The sequence below is a fragment of the Marmota monax genome, unplaced genomic scaffold (genome assembly GCF_021218885.2).
Source record: "Marmota monax isolate L192 unplaced genomic scaffold, Marmota_monax_Labrador192_F-V1.1 WCK01_AAM20220418_F8-fsc00199, whole genome shotgun sequence".
In the NCBI taxonomy this organism is placed as follows: domain Eukaryota; kingdom Metazoa; phylum Chordata; class Mammalia; order Rodentia; family Sciuridae; genus Marmota; species Marmota monax.
Genome location: NW_026694340.1, coordinates 840,815 through 859,754, shown reverse-complemented (window position 1 = coordinate 859,754; position 18,940 = coordinate 840,815). Strand labels below are relative to the sequence as shown.

The 18,940-nt window shown below is 32.3% G+C and overlaps 1 protein-coding gene across 4 annotated transcripts in view; it reads left to right on the top strand.

Annotated features, from left to right (window-relative positions):
* Kif3a (kinesin family member 3A) overlaps nt 1-18,269 on the top strand; it is a 49,561-nt gene extending 31,292 nt beyond the window's left edge. The window contains exons 9-19 of one of the 4 annotated variants that reach the window (XM_046467563.2): nt 1,860-1,958; nt 3,584-3,655; nt 5,724-5,732; nt 9,347-9,503; nt 9,895-10,075; nt 10,433-10,543; nt 11,022-11,147; nt 12,506-12,559; nt 12,902-12,970; nt 13,541-13,665; nt 14,933-18,269. In XM_046467563.2, the coding sequence (XP_046323519.2) occupies nt 1,860-1,958; nt 3,584-3,655; nt 5,724-5,732; nt 9,347-9,503; nt 9,895-10,075; nt 10,433-10,543; nt 11,022-11,147; nt 12,506-12,559; nt 12,902-12,970; nt 13,541-13,665; nt 14,933-14,981 (1,052 nt within the window). In that variant the 3' untranslated portion in view covers nt 14,982-18,269. The remainder of the gene's footprint in view (nt 1-1,859; nt 1,959-3,583; nt 3,656-5,723; nt 5,733-9,346; nt 9,504-9,894; nt 10,076-10,432; nt 10,544-11,021; nt 11,148-12,505; nt 12,560-12,901; nt 12,971-13,540; nt 13,666-14,932) is intronic. The other 3 variants (XM_058586510.1, XM_058586509.1, XM_046467562.2) reach the window with 3 other exon arrangements.
* The last annotated feature ends 671 nt before the right edge of the window (nt 18,270-18,940 follow it).

Sequence of the window (18,940 nt, the reverse complement as noted above, 5' to 3'; positions counted from 1 at the left end):
AGCCCCCCCCCCCTTTTTTTTCTTATTTTAGTCTATGACTCAATCCAGGATCACACACAATAATTTTATTAGTCTATTTTTTTTCTGTCTTTTAAATCTCCTCCAATTGCCTTAGTTCCTTTTGTTTTTCAAAATCTTGACACTTCAGTAGTAGGAATATGGCTCAGTGGTAGAGCATGTGTCCAGCATGTTCAAGGCCCTGGGTTTGATTCTCAGCACTGCAAAAGAAAAAGAAAATGAAGAATCTTGACTTTCCTGAAAAGTGCTGATCCTGAATGTTTAGATTGTCCTTTAATTTGGACTAGTCTGCAGTTCTCTCATAGTTACTCTGAAGCCTCCTCCACTGTAAACCTACTATTTTTTTCATTTGCAATTAATATGTATCTTGTGGGGAGATACTTTGAGATTCTGTAAATATCCTGGTTCTCCTACTAAGAGATAGTAGGAGAAAATAAGTACCTTATTCCTAATTTTAGCATGTATCAGTGGTTCTTGCCTGTGACTATAATTCTGTTGCATTTGTTCAATGATGATTTTCTATTCTCATCATTCATTTTTTTTAGTGTTTGGAATTCTGTTACTAGGAAGAGGAATCTCCATTTATTTATTCAAATTTTTATTTTATTTAGCCTGTGTGTTACAATCCAGTATTTTATCATTTATTAGGTTGCTCATATTGTCACAGTTTTGGCTATTAGGAGTTCTAGTGGGGTAGTTCCTATATTCTTTCAGGGTGTTCTCATCAAGTTATTTTTAGGCACCTGCTTGTTTTTCTGGTCCTGCAAGATAATGTTTTAGGCTCATTTTGTATCTTCCCTACCATAATCTTAAAATACATTTCTCCCTGGTTCCTTTTATTGGAGAATGGTATATAGAATGGGACACTATGTATGGTCATTGCTGATAAGAATCATTGTTTCTAGTCTCAAAGAATAAAATATTTTAAATGATTTCTTTACCTAAGACACTATTCTCTTTCCAGCCTTTATTTATAACTATATAATCTAGTTGCAATTTGTATGTATTTTACTTTTTTCCCCCAATCACCTTTGCTTTCTTAAAAACTTCATGTATGGACAATGATGTTTTTAAATAACTAATTTGAAGTTAATTTAGTGCTTCTCTGTATTACTATTTAATGGTTCCATTTTATTGACTTTTTGTCTTTAAGAGAATATGTAGTTAACATTATCTTTGTACAGATAAAGCTGTCTTTGAAATTTTTTTGTGATATAATCCTAGATATGGGATCACTGTGTTAACTGACAGTTTTGTGGTTCAAAAAATATACAGATTGAATTATTTGAAATCTTAAGCAGGAAACAAGGAGAAGATACTCCCCAAAGACATCACATTTAAAAAGACTGAACTAATAATTCTAACACATAATCTTTTGTATGTGTTTAGAACTCTATTTAAAATAATTATTTGAATTTTTAAATGGGTCAGATTTTAACTTTTTTAGGAACTTTGGAAAAATAAAGTCTCTGTGTACATCTTAGCTATTTCTGAGATTAGCACAACTGATATACTATCTAGGAGCCCTGAAACATTTAAATTTATATTTTGAGCAAGGCACAGTGATACACTCCTGTAATTCTAGCTATTCAAGAGGCTAAGGCAGGAAGATCACAAACTTGAGGCCAGCTTGGGCAACTTATTGAGACCCTATCTTCAAATTAAAAATTAAGAGGGCTGGGGTGATAGAGCACCCCTGCCCAGGTTCAATCCCAGTACTGCAAAAAGTATAAGTATATTTGAGTCAAAAAAAAGCTTAATGAAGAAAATTGGTATAAGTACTTCTGAAATAACCAATGACTTGTACAGACTAAAATCATTGCATTAAATTTCTATCCAAGGAGAAGAAATATCAGGCTCTGATATCAGTGGGTCAGAGGAGGAAGAGGATGAAGAAGGTGAGGTTGGAGAAGATGGAGAGAAAAGGAAAAAGAGAAGGGGTAAGTTCTGTTAAGTGTTCTAATTGGTAGAAATAATTAGGATTGCTACCTAATAATGCTTTCACATTTCTAAGACAATAGAGTGCATGCCTTCTATTTTGCTTTTATAGTTATGGTAACAATTAGAACAGAGGATGTATGCCATATACCTGGTTAACTTTGCATTGTTTTTTTCTCCACTAACCTGTTCTTAGCTTACTCAGAATAGTTTGGATTTTTTTTTTTTTTTTAGAATTATGAAACTATGAGAGTGGGTATAACATTTTGAAATTTTAGGTAGAGTTTTGATTTTACGTGAGGACTTGGATCTGTTAGGAACCTACATATTTTAATAAATTAGGAAAATGTGGAGTTTTTCCTCAAGTAAGGTTAATCTTTAGAATTCATTAGATTTTTAAATAATAAATTTGTTTAAGTATTGTATTTTAAAATTTAATTCCTTTTCTTTATAATATGTGCTCATTCTCACCCCAATGTGGGGCATATGTTATCATGTGTGAGTTAAGACTTTGTCATGCTAAGATTATAGATAACATGCAAAAGAGATGGACATATTATAATGGCCTGCATTTCAAGCCTATTTATCCTAAATATTTATTTCAGAACTCTCTTCCATTAGTGTGGATCATTGTTTTCCAGCTGGTGCATATTTTGCTTGTCTTATTTAAATGATGTTGCTGAAAATAAACCCATCACCGTTTGATCAGGAGTCCCAAATTTAAAAACTGTAAAGATTGTATAAATTCAGAAGAGAGGAAAAGCATGATTTAGAGCAAGAGCTGGTAAAATACAACCTGCTGGCCAAGTCTAGCCCATATCTGTTTTGTAAAATGTTATTAAAACAACTATGTTCATTTGTTTACATATGTTCTGTGGCTGCTTTCACATGGCTTATGGCCTATAAACACATATTACTTGTCCTTTTGTAGAAAATGTTTGCCAAACCCTGACTTAGAGAAATGTATTTTTTGTTCATATCTAGTTTTTTTTTTTAACAAAATGAACTGTTGTTTAGAAAGTTATAAAGCATATAATAGATTTATTAAGAATAAAACTTTATGTAGAAAAATGCCACTATTTAATATATTAAAATATTTAATGATAATATGCCTTCCAGGCTTAGAAATTTAAATTTTTTCAATGAGCCTTTTCAGTTTTGCTGTCATACCTTAAACATAAATATTTGTATTTGATAGTTTGATGCCATGAGGGGAGAGAGGGAAATTGGTGACAGACCTATAACGTTAGTTGAATTTGACTTTAAGTTTTAAAACTTCCTTTAACTTATAACCTAAATAATTTAAATAGACTTAAATGTCACCAAATAACATATTTTTTATTCTTGTCATTTCAACATGCAGTGTTTTAAATGAGTAGTAAAATTTGCACACAGTGAATCTTTATACAGTTTTTAATCCCCCCCATATGGCTTTGGGAAGTAGAGAACATTGGATAGACTACTACCAAAACTGGTTTTAAGGGAAAGTAAGTTTTGATTCTTTAATACAAAGCTTGTTTGTCCTTTAAAATTCTTTCTCTGGAACTGAATTTTTCTCTATATGTGTGTTCATATTCCTGTTTTTTCTTTCTTTGGTTGGCGTTGGGCTCATTTCTTTGTCTTCCAGGCAGTAGCAGCAGCAGTAGTTCAGACTCCACATGTTCTGTCATAGAGAAACCTCTGGATAAGTTCTTGACTAGTGAGTGGTAGCTCTTAAATTCTCTAACAGAGCTTTGGCTTCTCCATAACCCATGGGCTTCATTTGAGCAATGCTGCACCGCTCCCTGTCATTATTTGAAGAATACATGTTGGACTTCTCAGTAGAACAAAGCATGTTGATGATCCCCTATGCCCCTTCATTGCTTCCAGTTAACCATAATTGTTAAAACATATGCTTTAGCTTATGTTTGAGACAATGGAAGAGAGATCCATGCTTTTGCAGTTGAGATAATGTAAAGAGAGCTAGTAAGCTGTATAAAAGAAAAATTCTTATGGTTGTTTTTTATGTTTCATTATAAATGTTTAATCTTGGTCAGTATAAGGGACATGTAACAACAAATCCTGAATTTCTAAAAGTACCAATTACATTTGGCAGTATATCAGTACCCATTATAACATGTCATACAGTTATAAAAATTTTACACTTTGGTGTCCTATTCTTAGCAGTAGCTTAAGATTAAAGGCTCCCAAATAAAGAAAAATGGAGTGTTTCAAGCAAGTAAAAATAAATTGAGTAGTATTTTATTTCAAATGGACTTTATCTCCATTTCTAATTACCTGATAGGTTTTAAGAATTTTTCCAAGATGTGATTAAAGAATTAAGAACCACATGAAGTTTACTCAGGATCTATCTAGACTTATTTCAGACTTAAAGACTTTTTCTTAAACTTTAATTAAGTTGAAAAATATTATTTAATTTTATCTATTCATATTTTATTCTCAGAAGGGAGATGATACCTTCTTGTACCAGCTTGCAGCTTACTGTCTTTTTAAAGCATTATCTATATTCTTACCTTTCCCAAACTAATAACAAAATAATTATTGTTCTTATGCATTTAGCTTTTTAGAGGAAGAATCCAAGAATAGCAAAAATCTGTCTATTGACGATTCTTAAGCAATTTACCAAAATGATTCACTTCAGAGGATAATTTGAAAAAAATACATGATGTTGCTTTAGAGACCATATAGAGGTTAATTTTATTTTATAAACTAAAATATGAGAAATATCTGAATAGGTAACATTGCATTTTTTCTAATGCAAAACTTATCTTAGTTCTTAAAGAATAGTTACATGAACTTACAGTGTGAAATGAGTTGTACTTTGTTCAATTCAAGAAGTTTTCATTGCTATTTACATACTTAGCACATAAAATATGTTGTTGTAACATGGGTAGATTGGTGAAGTGGAGAGATAGTTGTCCCAAGCATGTGGTTGCTGTGTGTAACTTGTTATGTTTGTACCCTCCCTTTATAAAACCCGAGTGGCCTTTTTTCTTTTTTAGGTGTCCCTTGCTTGAATCATCAGTTGTCATTTACTTCTATAATCTACTAATAGGTTGAATGTAAGTTTGTTACTATACAGGTGTACTCCATTTTATGTAGTAAATTTTTTCCTCTGAAAACATTGCTTATAAATCAAGTTGGAAAACAGTGTATTGTGAACTTGCTGTCTTTAAAAAATTCTTCATAAAATTTTTTTGTCAAATAGTGAAAATTATAAACTTTTATCTCTTTTTGGTTCAGGGTTTTGAGTTGGATTTTCTTAAAATGGGGCACACCTGTAATGGATCTTTGTACTAGGAGACACATTGAATTGGGAAATTTTGGAAATGGACAATGTGAATTTTGTTACTTTCAACTTATTAATTTTAAAAATTGGCTTAATTTTCTGCTTTGTTCTTTTGGAATTTCCCAGGTCTTAACAGGTTCCCAATTCTTTGTCTACCATTTAACATAACCACATGATGCTGAATTGTTAAATTTGCAGGAATTTGGGAGTCAGTGTGAGCTCTTTGAGTTGTAATCTTAGAGTAAAGTAATCTTCTCTTTGCTTAAATTGTATCTCTCATTATATTCAATATGCTTTCTTTTTACGTGGGCTCTTATTTCCGTTTTGATAATGATTTGATTTATTTCTCTACTTATACTGTAAATGCTATTATACATTTTTTTTGTTTTACAAAGGAAATAATGTTTTCCTTTTTTTCTTCCTCATCTCTGTGCATATGCTTCCTGTCTACGATTTGCTTACCACTTCTTATTGCAAGATCAAGCAGGTTGGTGTGATTGATTTGCACTCCACTTGGTAGTTATTTATCTTATAAAGAACTTTGTTAATTAAACAGCATTTTTTAATTTAATATTTTTTTGCAAGGTAAGTATCCATTTTTTTGTATTCAAAAATTCTTTCAACTTCAACTTAAAAAAAAAAAAAACACTTGGGAGACTAAGGCAGGAGGATAACAGGTTCAAGGCTAGCCTTAGCAACCTTAGTGAGTCCCTAAACAACTTAGCAAAACCTGTATCAAAATGAAAAAAAAAAAAAAAAGTACTGAGGATGTAGCTCAGCACTATGGGTTTCAAGCCCAGATACCAAAAACAAAATAAAACTTTCTTTTTTCCTAAATTCTTAAAGTCATATTTTAGAAATACAATTATAAATAATTTCACAAACATTTTCCACTCTTTTCTTTTAAAGCCAAGAATAACGTGCCTGTGAGCTATGCTGGTGGGTACTCATTTAATAATATGAAGTGAATTCAGTTAATACTTCCCTGAAGTTCTTCCCCTCAGACTTTCCTTGCCAGTTCACCATCACAGTTTTGGTTAGAACACATGACAAAGTGCAACTGGAAAATGTTACTAGTTCTGTTTGTCTTAATTAAATACTCTTTATTCTGGCATTATTAAAATTTACTTACCTGAAATTTTGTGCTGAAATTTTATCATGTAATATTAGAAACTATGTTGTTATGGGGTGGTGGTGGTTGTTTTTTTAATTAACTGGCTTTGTTTAAAAGAGGCTATGTGTGTATGTTGTTAGGGATCAAACCCAGGGCCTTACCAATGCTAAGCAAGTGCTTTACTTCCCAGCCTTACTCCCCTACCCTTTAAAAAAGTCTTTTAAAATATTTGTAGTTAGAAGAATCAAAGTTCTTACTTAACGGTGACGGTGACGAGGGGAGATCACCTTTGTGCTCCTGGATACCAGGCTCTTGCCCCTGGTATCCACCTTCCCCCAGACTAAAGCACCTTAACCCTAACCCAGGAGTCCACAGGCCAGCCCCCTGGAGACTAAACCTTATTTGTATCATAAAGAACAGGGTAAAAATAAATAAATTAATTTAAAAAGTACATGTAAAAGTGACTATTAGTAATGCCCCATTTTAAAATGATTGGTTAGGAGAGTTGGAACATATTCAAGGTTAGCTTAAAGTATTATTTGAAGAAATATAATGATTTATCAAAGTGATTCTGGCTAGACTAACATGGTAAATATCAGACTTTTGAAATTGATTCTAGCTATACTGATTATATATGCATGGTCATCTTCATGAAAATGTTACAAGAGCAGCATAGTAGTGTTTTTTGCTGCAAAAGCATCACTTTGAAAAACATTACCAGATGGTTTTTACTAATATAATTCAGGCATAGTATTAATTCATCAAGAGGCATGCATTTTTATATTTCTACATATTCAATCTTTTTATTTTTTCACCACTTTGTAGGTTTTGAAACTATTTTTATTTGTTTTGTTTTGTTTGGATTAAAACCAGTGGTGCTTTACCACTGAGCTACATCCCCAGTCAGGGTCTCACTGAGTTGCTGAGGCTGACTTTAAGCTTGAACTGGTGATCCTTCTGCCTCAGCCTCCCAAGTAGCTGGGATTACCTGTGTGCCACCAGGCCCTGTAAAAACTATTTTAACTATTAACAAAAACAATTAGAATCCTAAAGGCCTAAAAATATTCATGTTCATATGTCAAGCATCCATGTCTTCATACCTGTGTTGTTTTCCTTTTAACATATTTGCCATTTTTTCTTTAAATATTTGTAATTCTGAGGTGGAAAGGAAGTTACAGGTTTTTAAATGCACACACCTAAATTTATCTTTTGTCCCTCAAATTTCTGAGAAATTGAATTACTTATGGGAAATTCTTTCTAAGTATTCATTGAGAAAAGGAGTTAAATTATTTTTAAAAGTTATTTTTTAACCATATAACCCAGAAGGTACCATACAGGGGACTGTGATAAACAAGCCAACAGATTCAGGTCCACATCCTGACTTTTGGAATGCAATGAATCACACCATACCAAAGCATGAATTTGGATCAGTGCTTTTATTTTAATTTGTTTTGTGGCTTAGATTTTGCTTTGAATTTACAGATCTTAGAAATGAAGGATATTGTATTTTAAACCCTTGTTTGTTTGTTTTTAATATAATTTTGGCCTGAAGAGTTAAATGAAGCCTATGAATGATTCTTCTTCTCATGGTTCTTCAAAGAATATATTCAGATATATGTTACCATCATAATTATTTTCAGTTTTTTTCCTCATTATTAGCAGAAGGGGTTGGATTGGGGTAGAGGCATTAACAATTTATAAACTCTTCTGGTTTACCCTTTTCTTCTACAGTCCTTTGGGAAGGAAGTTAAGAATGACAAAGCTTTCAGGAGAGCCTCAGACCAATTCTGTGAAAAGTTTGATTGGTTTTCTGAAGGAACATATGATTCTGAGAAATAGTTGCCAGAAATGAATTGTCATTGATTCAGTTCCATAACCATTTTAGTAAGCTAGTTTTTATTTTCTTTTTGATTTTTCATATGAATTTCATGATTTTTGAAATTCATCAGTAAACTTTCATTGAATACCTATTATATGTATATAGAACACTATTAGACATTATAATCAAAATAATCAACTGGAAGTTATGTTCCAGCTTTATTATTTGGTAGTATTTTTGATTATATTTGACACTTATTTAATCTGAATTAGGGAGATTTAGGATCCTGAGTTTGTCATAGTAATGAGCATTTTAGTTGCTCATTTAGGATCTGATGATAATCATGACAGCTAATCAGCTATAAAATGCTTGGTTAATACTATGTAACTGTTGTATAATTATTATAGAATTTCTTTCTTTAGAAATATACTATGTGGTAGAAAATACTTTCTAATAATTTTATTAAACAAAAGTTTTAGAAAAACCCTGAATAATAAAATTTTAAAACTCTCAAGAATAAATTAAAAACTACCTGATACAAATTCTGATATTTTTATCTGTATTTTATATCTATATGTGTCTTTAATTTATGTTATTTGGGAGACGGTTTTTGAGAAGCCACTTGTGATTGTACTTAATTATCAGGAGAAAGAAACTGAAGAATCATTTTGCTTTCTTTTTTATCCTATATGTATTATTTGGGGACACAGAAATTTTTGCTATTTTATTTGGCTTTCCTATTACTCTTTCTTTCCCTATTTTCAGCCCATCTGTTTTGCTTCTCTTTAACCTACTTTTGTTCTTAGATATCATTGTACAATTGAACAACAATTTGAATTTAGCAGTGAATTAAAAAGTTCTTCTAGGACTGGAGTTGTGGCTCAGTTATAGAGTACTTGCCTGGCATGTGTGAGGCCCTCCCTGGGTTTGATCCTCAGTATCACATATAAATAAATAAAATGAAAAATCCATTGGCAACTAAAAAATATATATAAAAAAAGTTCTTCTAGAACATAAATGGAAATGAGTGATACTATCAGTTTGATTTTCTTAAAATGTTGATATTTTGTATTATTGAGGAGTCTAGTCAGTTCTGTATCAAAGATAATTTACATGTCTGAAACACTCACTTGTTTTAGTGATTGTTGCAATTAAATGACTCAAATAGGTAAAAAGAAAGTTTCTCCAGATAAGATGGTTGAAATGCAAGCAAAAATTGATGAGGAGAGAAAAGCACTTGAAACAAAGCTTGACATGGAAGAAGAAGAAAGAAACAAGGCTAGAGCTGAATTAGAGAAGCGGGAAAAAGATCTTCTTAAAGCTCAGTGAGTTTTATTGAATTGAGATTAATTCATGATTTAAATTTCTAATAGTTTTCATAAGATATATAAACAGGAAAATTGAATAGTAACTAAAAGCTTGATTGTTGTTTCAAGTATAGCTGTTCTGGGGTAGAAAATGCCATGTATGTGATATATTTCTAAAGATTAAATCTGTTTCAATTATTTAATCTCTGTGGGAGGAAAAATATTGGTGAGTTTGAATTAGAGGTTAATGAATTAAAACTACACAGAGGTATAGTTTTATAGAGATGTTATATAATTATTTTTTAATTTTGAAATTGTACATCTAAAATTCTTATCAAATTTTGGGAAATACCATTATTAGAACAGTAGCTGATCAGTGAATTTAGAGTATTCTCATTTGAATCAATAGACAAGAGCATCAATCTTTGCTGGAAAAATTATCTGCTCTGGAGAAGAAGGTAATTGTTGGTGGTGTTGACTTGTTGGCCAAAGCTGAGGAACAAGAAAAACTTCTTGAAGAATCTAACATGGAGCTGGAAGAAAGGAGGAAAAGAGCAGAGCAGCTTCGCAGAGAACTTGAGGAAAAAGAGGTGATGTGACTTTTTGCTTTAAGTTTAATATTTGTTGCCTAAGTTATTTATCTTTTAATATCTATAATCTTAATAAAATTTTGAAATAGGGTGTGTGTTAGGGGGTTTAGGGATTGAACCAGAGTGCTGAGCTACATTTCCAGCCCTTTTTATTTTTTATTTTGAGATGGGCCCTCACTAAGTTGCCTGAATTGACCTTGAACTTGTGATCTTTCTGCCTTAGCCTCCTAAATAACTGGGAGACAGGCACTAAAAGCAGATTTATGGTTTACTTTGAGGATAATAGTCACTAACTTTTTAAAATAATTTAAATTTGTGTCTTAAAATGATTCTGAAGTTTACCAATTTTTATCATAGCAAGAACGCTTAGATATTGAAGAAAAATATACCAGTTTACAAGAGGAAGCACAGGGAAAGACCAAGAAATTAAAGAAAGTTTGGACTATGCTGATGGCTGCAAAGTCAGAGGTTGGTTTCTTAGAATGATCTACAAATGTAGTTCTGAATTTTTAAAAAATATTTATTGTTGTTGATGTTGTTGATGGACCTTTATTTTATTTATTTTTATATGTGATGCTGAGAATCGAACCTAATGCCTCACACATGCTAGGCAAGTGCTCTATCACTAAGCCACAGCCCCAGCCCTAGTTCTGAATTTTTAAAGAAGAAATTCCTTTGATTAAGAATGCATACGTAATCATAACATGAGCTTACAGTTTTAAAGAAATAAATAAAATACTTTGCCTTTATGTGCAATTTTTAGTTTTAGCTATCAAACTAATTTTTTCCCCAGTTTTGACTAATAACTTGACATAGTGATAGTGTCAGTCTATTTTATTTTTATAAAAGAACTGCATAAGGTTTGACAAGCCAATGTCCTATGTCAGAGGAACTTTTGTACTCAAAATCTTATTTATTTATAATATTTTTATGGATTTTCTGGTAGATGGCAGATCTCCAACAAGAACATCAGAGGGAAATTGAAGGCCTACTGGAAAACATTCGGCAACTTAGCCGGGAGCTTCGACTTCAAATGCTTGTTATTGATAACTTTATACCTCAGGACTATCAGGTAAGCAGGAAGTTCTCTAATCTAGATGTTAGTCACTGGACTGGGGTTAAAAAAAGGAAATAAAATTTGTAATTTAATTTAATTTAGCTATTATCTATAAAAGTTTCTTGAACAATGCCAGTTAACTTCGGTTAACTTCCCTTAATATCTAAATATCTAATTAAGGTTCCCTTAATATGTAAGTATCTAAGAATTTCTCTTCCATTTGGAGAACTCGGATTCATGTAAATGCAATCAGAATCAAGGTATAGGTCCAGTAAATAGAACCCCTAGGCTATTTTGCCTTGTTTATGGATGTTAATTTTTGTGTGTCTGGTTGGTAAAATGAGCATACATGAAATTTATCATTTTAACCATCCTTAATGTGTACAGATCAGCAATGTTAAGAATATTCATATTGTTGTGCAGCCATCACCACCATTCATCTCCAAATGTATGATAATTCTTAGTCAAGTATAATTTAAAAATCTTATCCTCTTTTTCATAACCAAAAATTCTCTTTCCAATTCATTTTAATCAACTTTGAACATGATTTTCTTAAAAATCTGTTTTGAATTTCAGACAAATTTGAATTTGTCTGAAAATAAGCCTTTTTCCTTTGGACCTCAGGTGTATAAAATTAATACTGGATACATAGCCCACTCTCTTTATTTGTCCTTGGATGGTCTGCTTTAATTTAGTTAGTTATTTTGTAGTGAATTCATCACCCAAAACAAAAGCTAGGACCTTGACAGTAACCTACTTTTAACCAAATGGTTTCCCACACTCTTCCATCCATGCTTCTTCCAACCAAATGTACCCATCATTCTGATTCCTGTGTTCTCATTCTCTTGACATATGTATATATGTAAATGTATGTGTGTGTATATATACACACACACACACACACACACAATAGTGTACACATACAGTATAACATATTTGTGTGTGTGTGAGAGTGTGTGTGTGGTGCTGGGAATGAAACCTAGGGCCTCATACATGCTCAGCAAGTGCTGTACCACTGAATAATAATATCCCCGGCCCTATTTTTATATAGTTTAATAGTTCCTACACATGTTCCTAAGAATGTATATTTTAAGGGCTGGGGATGTGGCTCAAGCGGTAGCGCACTCGACTGGCATGCGTGCGGCCCGGGTTCGATCCTCAGCACCACATACAAGCGAAGATGTTGTGTCTGCCAATAACTAAACAATAAATATTAAAAAAAAAAAGAATGTATATTTTAAAACTTAATAGAAATGGTATCATGCAGTAATATAATGTCTTGAAACTTTTGTCACTTAAGCATTCTATGACTATTTTTCAATAATTTAAATGCTATTAAATATTAAAAATGAACTGTCCTTGACTTTTAAAAGGAAATGATTGAAAACTATGTACACTGGAATGAAGACATAGGAGAATGGCAGCTAGTGAGTATTATCTTCATCCTTTCATGAAATAATGTGAACTACTTTCTCTGGACTAGAAATTGTGCTGGCTGCCGTGAGGTGGGAAGTGGTCCAGAGGATCAATCAGATGAGAATTTAGTAGGGCATTTAAGATGGTTTTCTAATTAACTGTAACAGAGATCATGTGGTAGAAATGGCCTAGATTGGGAGATATGGAACTGATTGACCTCTGGTTCCTTTTCTGTATCAATATTCAAATCATGTTTTACTAGTGAAACATCAGGATATCTCACAGTAGTTTGCCTAATTCACAGTACTAATTACTAATCAAGACATTTCTTCCCCGCCCTTTCCTTTTTTGAGAAATGTGTTGCCTATACAGGAAATAACATGAGGAAGCAAACACCAGTACCTGATAAAAAGGAGAAAGATGTAAGAATACTTTTTTAAAAAAATTACACATATTTCTTTATAGGAATGTGGGTCATTACAGTGTGCTATTAACCTGGTATCTGTTAATCAGCTCTGCTGAAAAGTGGGCTCCTCTAGGATGGAGCGGTTGTTAGGACAGTTCTGCTCACTCTCAGGCTTATCCTGATGGCCAGCTTATTTCTGTCATAAGAATAGCCTGGAGACACTCTTTGGAATCTTCTTTTCACCTCTCTAGGTCATGGGGATATGGTGAGAGACAAGAATGCATCTGCCTTCCCTTTCAAAGTTTGTTCTAGTTGTAGGTCAACAAGAAGAGGAACAAGGTTTAGGGAAGTTAGTAACAGTTTTTCTTTATGTCTGAGGAAATTTATAGTGTTTCAGACGTTCTAATTCACCAAACTTTGGTGAATACATTTCAGATATTGGAATTAGAAGAAGTCTTTAAATATTTATTTAGTTTTATCTTCTCTGGTTTTTTTTTTGCTAGGTGTTTGTTCAGTATTTTACATCTTCCCCTAAATCTGGTTTAACTTTTTAAAGAGTATCTGGTTTAACTTTTTCTTTCACTAGCCCTTTGAAGTAGATCTTTCCCATGTGTATCTTGCCTATACTGAGGAGAGTTTGCGTCAGTCTTTGATGAAATTAGAAAGGCCACGGACATCAAAGGGGAAAACAAAGCCAAAAACAGGGAGAAGGTAAGGACCATCCTTGAATCCAATAAAATGCTGATTAATACACTTAGAGGAAACTAAAATTTATCTAGCATGATAAATATTTTGGTTAATAAGTTAAAAATCAAATTTCTTATGTAGTCACAATTTGAGCAAGTAAAATCTGACTAAAGAATTAAGGTCTTCCAACTTCTTTAGTGTACAAATTTTTGCATTCTTCAGCATTTAGATAAGCAGTTTAAAAACTTTCATGTGCCCACCCAAGACACACATGCAATATTAAGGAATGAAGCAAATCAGTTCTAAGAAACACAAGTTCTTTTAGATCTTGTGTTTTACTTTTCCACTTTTACTAGAAATATTTTCCTCTTAACTCTGCAGTTACTAGGAAATATGACACTACAAATATGATGGTAAGATAGTTGGTCCTGGCATAGTAGAAAGTAGCTAGTGGAGGGGACTGGGGCAAGCTGGAGAGCTGTGCTTTTAAAAGTTCCTAATTGTGGGAATAGTGGGCCTGTTGTTTCTGAATCTTCTCTTTTCTAAGGAGAAGCAAGAAATTCAGATTACTTACATGAGATCCCTCAGTTTTTAGTTACTTTTTTATTTTGTAGACCTAAAACATCAAATTTGATGAGCTCTTTGGATATGGCTTCCATAATGTTCATTTTTAAATATGTACCTTTTTTTTTTTTTTTTAGCTTAGCTTTAGGTTAAGCTAAAAAAAAACAGTGTGGGCTAACATTATGTGAGCCAAAATCAGCATCTTTGTATACCAGAAATATCCTGTTGTATCATAAAAATTGTAGATAGCCATAAATCTAGGCAAATATACACAATAAATGGTTCATCGATATTATATTACATGATATGTTCAGTGTGATAGTCCTCATTAGAAATACATAATTCATTGTGCTGGGCTTAATTGCATAAACAGTACAATAATATAGCATTTTCATCAGTCCCTACATAGGTATCTGTGAGTTGTTGCTTAAGATGATTTGTGTCTAATTCTTACACAATCCACCTGTGCCATTAGCATAGCCCAAAAGAGATTAGTAAGAGATTCCAAACTGGTAGCGTGCAACCCACTTTACGTGGCCACATCGTCTAGTCCAGTTTTGGACACTAGCATCTCCCCATCTCTCACTACTCTGTATACTAGGGTGTGATGTCAGCCAATTTTCAGATTCTATAGCCACCCCATTATTCTTCTACTACATGTTGTAAAGTGTTTGCATTTTTGTCTTTTTAAAAGCATTCATGTTTTCTTTTTTTCTTCTTCAAACAGAAAGCGTTCTGCAAAGCCTGAGACAGTAATTGATTCTTTACTTCAGTAAATGTTGTAGAGTCAAAGTCACAATAAAAATTAGTGATGTTCCTATGCCTGGACAAATCTTTAATTAAAACACTGAAGACTTCTGTGTAATTTCATATAATGAAAACTATCATAATATAAGACTTGGAAACGATGATTTGCATAATTTTTAAACATATACATTAAGTTAACATATTAAAATTGTACAATTGATGATTGTTCAGATTGTTATACTACTCTTGAACTGTACTGTACCAGAAAGTTGGGGGAGCAGTTCATGCTATAGAGTTGCAATTTGATGTAATGTAAGTCTGTTAGCTATTTACCCAACTACTCTATATTTAGATAAATAATTTCAAAGTACAGGGAAAAAAAAAGTATGTCCTGTTTTGCATGTAGAAAGTAGCAGGTTGAATTACCCTATGTTGTGCTGCTGTATGTGAATGTTGGGCTGCACATGTAAGAAATGACTCTGTCCTAACACCAACCCTGTTGGCCTGTTCATATATATTTTATTTTTTATATTAATATCCATTGAATTTAAGTATGAGATGACTGATCTTATTCATGTTCTGTAGAAAATTTTGTAATTCAATGGTCAGTCCTCGCAAGTATACATTTTGAAACCAAATATTGAAAATATATTTCATTTCGATCTCTTCTGACCTTTTTTACTACTTTGAGTTCAATTAAATACACTTTTTTTTGTTGTTCTGGCTTCATCTTCTCTTGAAACATTGAATTGTACAAACGTAAAGGAGTATCTTTGCCTGTATTGTCTATTTTTAAAAATTCTCTTTGAAGTATGATTTGTGTATGCTTTCCCTTGTATAAGTTTTAAATTTTGATGGAAATTACCTATATCCCAATTGAAAAGGGCTTTTATTTTCCAGAAAATGCAACTAAGTCAGAAAAATCTTTTTGAATCCTTGACCTTTAAAACATTTTATTTTTCCAAGTGTTGTGGTGCACACCTGTAATCTCAGTGACTCAGGAGTCTGCAGCAGGAGGATCATAAGTTTGAGGCCAGCCTCAGCAACCTAGCAAGACCCTGTCACAAAATTTTAAAAAGTAAATAAAAAGGGCTGGGGAGGTAGCTCAGTAGTAGAGTGCCCCTGGATTAGATCCCAGTACCGCAAAACAAAAACTAAACACCACTTTATTATTTTTTAAAATATTTTATAAAAGAAAATATTTTCTAAATTTCTTCTATTGATAAACCCAGTTGGACCATATTCCTCTCAATATAAAAATTATATTTATTTATTTATTTCATAGTAATCTAAGTAATAGATAATTTGTTTTTGGTTGGCTACTTAACAAAATTTTAATTTTTTTTTTTTGTAAAAGTTTTCCTATTCTTAAACCACTTAGTCTTCTGTGAGTTTTAAAATTTCATAATCAACCCTGACATGTGTGAGTTGCAAAGGTTTTGAGACTTCTCAAGTTAGGATTTATTAAATTAACATTATTTAAATAAGTTTGATTAAACATTAGTTTAATAATTATACTGGGGTGTTAGAGTTGTGTTAGAGTGGTGGTAAGTGGAGGTAGAATACTGGTGAGGTGGTAGTAAAAATGTGTCCATATGATTGAAGTACTTTTTGGAAGTGGAGTCCTGAATGTCCTGTGTGGTATTTGCTAGGTAATGAGAACTGCATTTCACTTGGCAGCATTTTCTTTGTAGTGTATGAGAGAGTTAGAAGTATATAACTTTGCTCCGAGGGGCATTGTTTAGGTACTGTGAAGACTTGAGGTGAGTATGTCTTGTCAAGACTTTATGTGAGTAGAATATCTTGGTAATTGTAAAATGTTTTTGATGATGCACACTTAACTTTAGTAATTAGTCTACAGATATCTTTACCTGTAGGAAAAAAGTGACCAGTGCTCTTTCTTTTTAAAAGTCCATGTTTCTAGCCTTCAACAGTTTATTTAATAGGAAAGGAATACCTTTTGAATTAAGCTTAAAACATTATAGAAATTTAAGCCACAGTATGTAAAATATTTTTTCTATCCCACCCCAACACAAGAACAAAAAGAAATCTATGAAGTGTCAAATGTTGAGAAATTCTTGAGCAGCCTGCTTTAGCAATTTGTTAAAAAAAGAATTAATGCTAGAACTGATTCTGCTAGATGGACATTAAATATTTAAATATACCAAAATCAAATATTCAAGCCAGGTCTGAATATCCATTTGAATATATAGGACACTGACTTCAGAGGTATTCATTTAGCTCCAGTCACAGTAGTTCTGTTTTTTTCACATTTACTGTGTTTTATTTCACAAATGAAATATTTTATAAATTCAGTGTTAATTTCCTAAAAGAATATACACGAACAAAATTTGCTCATTATTTGAAGTAAATGTGCAGATTTAAAACATCACAAATATATAATAGGTTATTGAACAAATATTCTCTTTCCCTTTAATTTAAAAAGTAATATTTATTTATTAAAAGGGGCCTTGCTACCATGTTTAGTTTAAGTATGGTCTTCAGTAAACCTTGTAATTATATATATATAGATAGTTGTAATTTAAAATATAAAATGGTATTCCCCATTTGTGCTTAGATTCTTGTGAAGTGTAAGATTCCTTAAGGGGGGTGGGGGACTTCTGCATCTACACATTTATTGCACAAGTAAGAATTCATTTGATAAGCTATTTCATGTACTTTTTAGAAAAAGAATTTTTTTCTTTAAAAAATTTAACATTACTTTGGGGGAAGGAAGTGTTATAATATCATCTGTAACATGTTTTTTAAATTATTATAGCTTGGGGGTTTTGTTTTTGCTTCTTTTTTTAGTCTGTTTTAATATCTTTCCCCTTAATTCCTTTTTTAAAATTAGAACATAAGTAATTATACAGTATATAGTCATTATGTAGTGGCACATGTGTTCCCCTTAATTTTTAAGGAAAGTCCCTCTCTTTCCTACAGGGCTGTGAATTAAGGAATGGGTAGAGTTTACATTTAAGCACGCCAGTGTCTGCCCAATTTCTTAATGTATGCATTTATTTTCCTTTTTAACTTTTCTTTTTTCGTAAAATACTACAAGAAAACATAGATCTTTTCTAGTGCCTTTGAACTTAACTTTAGTGTAATTTAAATCCTTAATAACTTCAATAGCATTACTAACAATACTGTATACTGGCCAAAATTACAAATTGTACAAGTTTGTTGTGTTAAATTTAAAAGCCACACTTTCATGGTATTTCATGTATAAATTGTATTTGTTCAAGTTGTATATATCAATATTGTATGTACACATGCAGCATGGTTAGATAAGAAATAAAATCTTTTACCTTTATAAAGCCTGTAGTGATGGTCTTTTTTTCTGAACTACTTTTATGTTTACTTTGAGCCTGATATTAATGAGCAGTTTCTTTGTGCTTAACATCTCAATTTTGTGTGGTTAAAAGAGGCCTGTGTTTTTAATTTCACACCCAGAAATTCTTAATGTTGTAGGTCTTTTAAACAGAAGTCATGAAACAAATTAGGAAGAAATTTTTTGGGGGGAGGAATACTGGGGTTGAACTCAGGGGCACTTGGCCACTGAACCACATGCCCAGCCCTATTTTGTATTTTATTTAGGGGCAGGGTCTCACTGAGTTGCTTAGCATCTTGCTTTTGCTGAGGCTGGCTTTGAACTTGTGATCCTTCCTTCTGCCTCAGCCTCCTGAGCCACTGGGACTATAGGAATACGCCACCACGCCTGGCAGAAGTATTTTTAAATGTACTTTTTCTCATTGATAAAATTTCCTTTTCACCAAAAATATTTTAGCCAATTTTTGTTATCCTTTTCATTAGGTTTTGGAGAACAAAAACCAGTTTTTAGGTCATAACGTAAAGAAATGTGTATGTAGAAAGTATCCCATGGAAAGTCAGGGGCAGTGTTACCTACTGGTAACAAGACCATGATCTCATTTCAAAACTCTTCATAAGCTTAGAGCATCTCCAAAATAATCATAGTTCTTGGATTATA